Genomic DNA, 7911 nt, shown 5'->3' on the forward strand with positions numbered 1-7911 from the left:
TGTGCCGGCCAATGGCCTCTCGGCTTATCAACAAACAGAGCGGGATGGGAGGACAGATAAGAGAGGTGTGGGGGTGGGGCGGGTGGAGACCATCAGGGGGGGTCACTGACAAATGATGAGACAGTACAACGTGAGCATGCACTATAAGGTATGCAGGTAATTTTCAATCTGCACGTCGCAATAATATTCATTTAAACGAGAAGCGGCGGGACGTGCTCGGCATGAAAAGTGTCTTTATGCCGGAGGAATCCTTTGGAGCCGCGGCCTCACAAGAGGACGCATTCACGCCAGGCGGCGCTGGCCGGGGCCAAAATGTGGACCTTTGTTTGAACCGTCACTCTCATCGAAGATCAAAGACACCAAATATGTCAGAAGGTATTCTGAGGAGCAAACACGCGGAGCAGATGGAGATCTAGATCACAAATATCTACTAAATAAAAGAGCTTCAGAAAGTCCACTTTGACTGTTACAGCAAAAACATTATTTTCTGCCCTAAAACACCTTTTCCAAAGGGTGATAGCGCTGGGCGACATGACGATACATACGGTGTGGGCTATATGATGATACAACTCGTGTGGGTGATACGACGATACATACCATGTAGCGAAATGACAATACACATCGTGAGGCAATACAACGGTACATATCATGTGGGCGATATGACGATACATTTAGTGTGGGCAATACAACGATACATATCGTGTAGGCGATATGACGATACATACGGTGTGGCCGATATGATGATACCTTCCGTGTGGGCGATATGACTATACACATTGTGAGGCAATGCTACGATACATCGTGTGGGTGCCATGACAATATATATCGTGTGGCATACATATCGCGTGGCCGATACAATGCATATCTTTTGGCATACATATCGCGTGGGCAATATGATACATATTGTGTAGGAGATATAACGATAAATATCGTGTGGGCGATACGATACATATCATGTGGCATACATGTCATGTGGGCGATACGATACATATTGTGTAGGAGATATGACGATACATATCGTGTGGGCAATACAACGATACATTTAGTGTTGGTGATACAATGATACATATCGCGTGGGCCATATGATACATATTGAGTGGCCGATTTTACAATACATATTGCGTGGGTTATATGACGATACATATAGTGTAGGAAATACAAATGTATTTGTTGTGCCATTTCTCTTCGTTTATATTGTTTCTAAACGTATTTGACCAATTATTATTAATTAGCCCGAGACATTTACATAGGTGTTGCCTCGTTGGTGTTTACACAAAAAATATAAATAAGTGAAAATAAAGACTAATTAAAAAGCGATTCTTCACAAAGAAACCCTTGTGGTTCAGCGACGTAAAACTGCTTTACATTATTTGATTTGCACTCACAGGGGTTTGACAACATGCTTTTCACAACACGAGTGCAGAACGATGGATACGGAACCGCTAACAGTTGAAATGTTGAATTTTATTTCATGAACTAAAACAAAGTTGACTGTGCGGCACTAATGTCACCGTAAGTAAACAGATCTTCAAAATAAAGTATCAGTGAAGCTTCCTGTTTTCAAAGTAAAGCTAGCGAGTGCTTTTTCCTGCACAAAAAATTAGAGAATGAAGTTCTGACATATGTCCTTAAAAAAATTGAATTAGCTTAACATTGGAGCTTTAGGTTTACTGTTGTGCACTTTATATATGCAATTTTTATATTATATATATATATATATATATATATATATATATATATATATAAATATATATATATAAATATATTTTTAAAACAGATGTATATATATATATCATGCATATATCACACACATACATAAATATATATATATATATATGCACACAATATACAATTTTGTCCATATCGCCTAGAACTGAGGTAAGTTATGACATTTTTTTCAGAGAATAACTTGAAAAAAATAGACGTTATTGTCATATATCGTGATATATACTGTTATTGTGACATAAATAATTTATATGGTGATATATATTGTTATCGTGAAATAAAATAGCTTATATTGGGATATATATCGTTATTTTTATATCAAATAATTTACAGTGTGATTTATATTTTTGTGATATAAATAATTTATATACTATTACTGTTATATAAAATAATGTATATTGTGATGTATATTGTTACTGTTATATAAAATCATTTATAGTGTGATTTATATTGTTATTGTGATATAAAGTCATCGATTGCGTGTTAGGTATTGTGATATGAAATCATTTATATCATGATATACATTTTTGTTCCGTATCGCTCAGCACTAAAGTCTGACATTTCCCTTTAAACTCCAAAAAGGAACCAGCCTGGATGCGGGTCGAATCGCTGCCCTGCCAGAACCACAGCTCCAAACAAGCTGACACCATGCACAATGTAAAACAAAATTGCAGGAGGGGGAGAAAAAACAGCCCTCACACATGCATGACAACCAACATGGAAATGCCTTGTGTAAGCAGTTGACAGGGCCGAGCTGCATCCAGCCGATCGGCCCCCTCCCCTTTGATAAAACTAACTAATGTCAGCAGCAGCAGCAGCAGCAGCGGCGGCGGATGACGGGGTCCTTCTTTGTCAAGGACTTCAGACTCTGTTGTTTCTGCAGCATATTTGTAACATATGGCAGATTTACTGCAAGAGGGGGGACTACAAAGCTCCAGCACATCTCAAAAAAGTTTATTCAAATAGAAAAAAACAAGTTTTTGTCCATTATTTGCTTGATTCTGTCGTTTTAACTTGTCAGTTTTATTATCTTTTGAATTAAAATGTGACACGAAAAGATGTTTAACACTTTAACACCTGATGCTTAAACACGAAAACTGTAACTTTTCAACTGTAAAAATGATAATTCCAGTGGATTTAGAAGGAGAAAAGTGGCGTCGTCAATAGTAAATCAAAGAACATAAACACGACTCAATTTTTATCAATGTGTGGCCCTAGAAAACACAGATCTGAAATCTGTTGAACTCCACAAAAAAGCAGATTTATTTAGGAATGAAACCCTACGTCGTTCTTTTGCTCCTTCTTGAGTGTTTGTGTTGATATTTGCTTTAAATTTCTTAAACTCCAGCTTTTTTTTCTCAATAATTCCACAATGAAACTGTTCAAAAACTCAATTCTGAATGGAATATTTAGACTTTTTAAACGTGGAAACAAAGAAAATGTTATAAATCACAAAACAAAGCAAAGACGAGGTCAAAACGGTGAGAAAAATGTCTAAAAAACAAACAGGCAAAGTCAACGAAACTTGATTCAATATTCCAAGGATTTATTTCAAGGGTATAAAATCTGTCGTGACTTTAATGTTTGTCTTAAAATAAAAGTTTCAAAGCTTCAAAGTTTTAGTCATGTTCAATTTTGAATGAAAATAAGGGAGTTAATATCAGTCCAACACATTCTCCTCTCCTCTCATCACATGTTGACGTTGGGTTGAGGATCCTTTGTGCGACACGTTTTGTCATTTTGGGCGTCCCCAACTTTTTGATGTACTGGTTGGTTGTGACATCAAGGGTCCACAACTCTCTGTAAGCAGTACTGGAGGTGATACTGGATGTGCACTGGTCCTCAGGACACGTCCAGTACCGGTACACTAACCCAGAACGGGTACCCTACTGGTTTGGACCAGAAGCAGTACCAGACCAGAACCGTTACCAGACGCGGTAACGGGTGCAAACCGGATGCGTCCAGTACTGGTACCCTCACCCGACACTAAACCAGATGAGGTACCGGACCCGAACCGGTGTCAGACGCTCTACAGGGAGCGAACCGGACGCGGTACCAGATGCATCCAGAACCAGTACCTTAATCTTAACCCAGTACTGGTTCAGACCAGATGCTGTACCAGACCTGAACCGGTACTAAACGTGGTGCCGGGTGCAAAACTGATGCGTCCAGTACCGGTACCCTAACCCAGTATTGATACCCTAACCAAAGACCAAACGAGATGTGGTACCGGACCAAAACCGGTACCAGACGCTGTACCGGGCATGAATCGGACGCTGTACCAGATCCATCTAGTACTGGTACCCTAACCCAGTGCCGGTACCCTAACCTTAACCCAGTACTGGTTCGGACCAGCTGTGGTACCAGACCCGGTACCGGATGCAAACCAGACACGTCCAGTACTGGTACCCTAACCTAGTACTGGTACCCTGACTCAACACCAGACCAGATGCGGTACCGGGCATGAACTGGACGCGATACAAGATGCATCCAGTACTGGTACTCTAACCCAGAACTGGTACCCTAGCCCAACACCAGACCAGATGTGGTACCGGATCAGACGCTGTACGAGGCGTGAACTGGACGCAGTTAAAGATGAATCCAGTACTGGTAACTCAACACCAAGCCACACTAGAACTGGTCCAGTACCGACACGCATAACGCACCGCTACCAAAACCTAGTACTTGTACCCTAACCCAACACCAAGCCCTCCGTGGGTTAAGGTTAGAATATCCCTGTACTGTTTTGCGTCCGGTACCGTGTATGGCCTGGTGTCGGGTTAGAGTACAACATATGCAGTACCGGACGCAATACAGTACTGGGTTACCGTAACCTTAACCAACATATGACGTGGAGGGTCCTTCACCCAGTTGGGAGTGAGAATGTGTCGGAGTGTCGAGTAGGAAGTCTTTGGTACGACTCGGCCTGGATTTGAACTCACGACCTTCCAGTCACAGGGTCGGACACTCTACCACAAGAACATTACATCCAAACTATCTGTGAAAGCAGTTCAACAAAAGTTCAACTTTTTCATGAAAAACAAACTCGTTAGAAGGAATTTTGCTAAGAAAAGTGACCAGAGAAGAAGAGAGCCGATGGATCCAGATTTCCCATGGCACCTCCGAGCCTGCAGCGCTGACAGCTCCTTCCTGCCTGCCGGTAATTATTTACTGTAACCATCACCCCATCCCTTATTAACTGTTTATCTACACCCCTCCATATCTGTCTGCTTCCTCACTGTGGACGCTAAAGAGCTAAACACGCCACCCGGCTTGTCATAACAATCAGGAAGATTGGCTCCTCTGGAGGTGTGGGCCCGCCTCGGCCTCGGCCAGCAGGAAGAGATCAATCAGGCCGCTCCGATCAGGCCTGGACGGAGAGCCGGTTTCCTGAAGTTCGGTTGATGCAAAGTTGCATTAGCACACAATGGCTGTGCAGATGGATAAATCATTAACCTGCATGTGATGCTGCAGCAGCAGCTTCTCCAGACAGGAATGTAGGAACCCTCTCTGGGCCGGTTGACCCGGGACAGACAAATCTGCAAACGTCGTCTCTCTGCATGGCGCCGTGTAGTGCAGATGTCTAATCCCCTCGCAGACGCAGACATATGCACACACGCAGCCTCAGCCAAGAGCCCAGGAGTTCGACTGGGTCTGAATATTAGCTATTCTGCAGCCGGGGAGCTGCTGGACCGGCTCCATCCATCAGACATCCATCAAGGTGTCAGTTCAGGTTATGAGACCGGGCTCCCGGGGCGATCGCACCGCTGGCCTTCCTGCCAACGAGCCTGCCGGATGGCCTTTCGCCTGAGCCAAGAAGTAGAAGAAAACATGCAACCCGGACAACGTTCCCTTCCTCACACCACTGAGCAGTCCAGAAATGACATTTCATCGCAAGATCTTCAGATTTTGCCTCAACTTTAAACACATTTCATTCATCGAAGAGCCGATCCAGACCTATTTCTATGGAGCTAAACTGGAGCCAATATTATTTGAAACCCAAATAAAACAAATTGAAAAAAAATCTTAGTGTTTGGCCAAAAAAAAAAAGTAAAATGTCCGAAACTTTTCGTTATTCTAAAATAAACACAGTTATTTTTAGCTTAAAATGTTCTGTTTTTTTTAAGTTTCAAAACTCAAAATTTCAGTTTCAATTTTTTTTTTCCCTTTTCCCTTTTTTTTTTTAAATTTTCAAATCTGAAAATTTCAGTTTCAAAACTTTTGGTCCCATTGTGGAGCGTTGGGGCGGGGCTATGAAACTGAAATGTTTAGAATTTTAAAAAAGAGTTAAAAAGTAAAAAAAAGTCTTGAAATTGAAATTTTGAGTTTTGACACCTAAAAACAGAACATTTAAAGTGAAATGAATTACGTTTATTCTTCAATAGCAAGAAGTTTTGGACATTTTACTTTGTTTTTTTTTTTGGCTAAACACCAATCTTTTTTTATTTGGGTTTCAAATCTTTATGGCTCTGATTTGGCTCCATACACAACAGGGCCAAAAGTTTTGAAACTGAAATTTTCTGATTTGAAAAAAAAAAAAAAGAAAAGAAAAGTTTTGAAATTGAAATTCTGAGTTCTGATACCTAAAAAAAGAACATTTGAAGCTGAAACAAATAACTTTTTTTAGAATAGCAAAAATTAAATATTTTTAAACACAAATTTTATTTCAATTTGTTTAATTTGAGTTTTAAATAATATTGGCCCCATTTTAGCTCCATAATTTACCAGCAGAGACTTCTTTGGTCCTTTCCATGACGCTCCACAGTCTGAGGAGGACCGGGGAGGTAATTAATCCCCCCTGCTGCCTCCTCCTCCTCTTCGTGGTAAAGGGGGAAAGTCAGAATGTAATTTACACTAATTACCTTTTTGCATAGGAGTCTCATTTCAGTGGTTCTTTTTCATGCTGTTGAGCTTAATTCCTGATAAAAATCTAGATTTTCTGCAAGAGTTTTTGCAGAATCAAACCCTGACAAATGTACTTTTAAATAAGGGGGGTCCCCTTTAATACCAGCAGAGGGACTATAGAGTAAACACTCCAAAATAAAGATGGGAAACAGCGAGGGTCTTCATCGATTCTGGTCTGTCTGGAGTGAATTGATGCGTTTTTACGCATCTCCAAACTTCTGAATGAAAGGATGAAGTGAAAAGACGCAGAAGAAGATGACTCCTCCTACACTCTTGTAGAGACATCCCGAACCGAATCCGGACCCGGTCATGTCCTCATCATGACGCACAAACAGCAGAAAGTGAAGAAGGAACGTAAAGAAACGGGAAGCACGCGCGCAGGCGGCCAGGCAGGCAGGCACGCGCGCGATCTCTCTATTGGATTAGTCACAATGCTGCAGCGACAGCGCGTTTGCGCTCTGGACGCTTCCGGAAGACAAATACGTTTATGAATCAATGCGACATGACTGTAAACACCGAGAAGTCCTTCAGCCTGACGCGCCGGGAGGGGGGGCTCGGCGCTCACATGGATCCGAACCGGGACCGAGGCTGCAGGAGAGCGCGCGCGTCTGCGGAGCAGCTTTTCCTAATAAATGAATAAAAGCAGCTCCGGAGGGCAAATGTGTGAGACTCTTCTGGGGAGGGGGGGTCCCGCTTTTCAGAGGACCACAATCTGACACATCATCCCAAAAATCAGATTTTTTTTCTCCATCTGATGATTTTCTGGAGGAAAAGAGGGTGCAACTCCTCACTCCATCCGACCCCCCCAAAGCGCATGCAATAACCCCCCCTTACCTTCGTATACAGGGGCCATCGGTGCAAGGGTTTCTGTTATTCATGGCCAAAGAGGAATTCCCGCTCCAAACTCAGTGAAAATCTGCCATCTTGACGCGCGGAGGAGAGGGTCGCCGTGGTCTCCTGCATTACTGGCCCGGTTCATCAATGAGGAAAACGCGCAGAATTCATATCCAAAAGATCCGATCCGATCCGATCCGATGAGAGGAGAGGAGCGGCGGGAGCAGGAGAGGCTGCGCGGGAAGCAATCCCACCTGTGGGCCGCGCGCTGTGGCCCCCGACAGACGAGCCACGATGACAGGTTGACTTCAGCTATTGTGCGACATGTCTGAGGAGTGAGGAGTCTGCAAAAGTTGCAGCAGTGGACGGAGCGCAGCGAGTTTGGTTCACAGCGGACGAGTCGAGCCACGAGCGCATCGATGGAGGAGGAGGAGGAGGAGGAGGAGG

At 42.9% G+C, this 7911-nt stretch overlaps 1 protein-coding gene across 3 annotated transcripts in view; it reads right to left on the reverse strand.

Annotated features, from left to right (window-relative positions):
• The window catches only part of hipk2 (homeodomain interacting protein kinase 2), a 172607-nt gene extending 164734 nt beyond the window's left edge, over positions 1-7873 (reverse strand). For all 3 annotated transcript variants that reach the window (XM_024280782.2, XM_036212578.1, XM_024280780.2), the window contains exon 1: positions 7465-7873. In XM_024280782.2, coding sequence (XP_024136550.1) covers positions 7465-7483 — 19 coding nt within the window. In that variant the 5' untranslated portion in view covers positions 7484-7873. The remainder of the gene's footprint in view (positions 1-7464) is intronic.
• Positions 7874-7911: the final 38 nt, after the last annotated feature.

Source organism: Oryzias melastigma, linkage group LG6 (assembly GCF_002922805.2).
Source record: "Oryzias melastigma strain HK-1 linkage group LG6, ASM292280v2, whole genome shotgun sequence".
NCBI classification, from domain to species: Eukaryota; Metazoa; Chordata; class Actinopteri; order Beloniformes; family Adrianichthyidae; genus Oryzias; species Oryzias melastigma.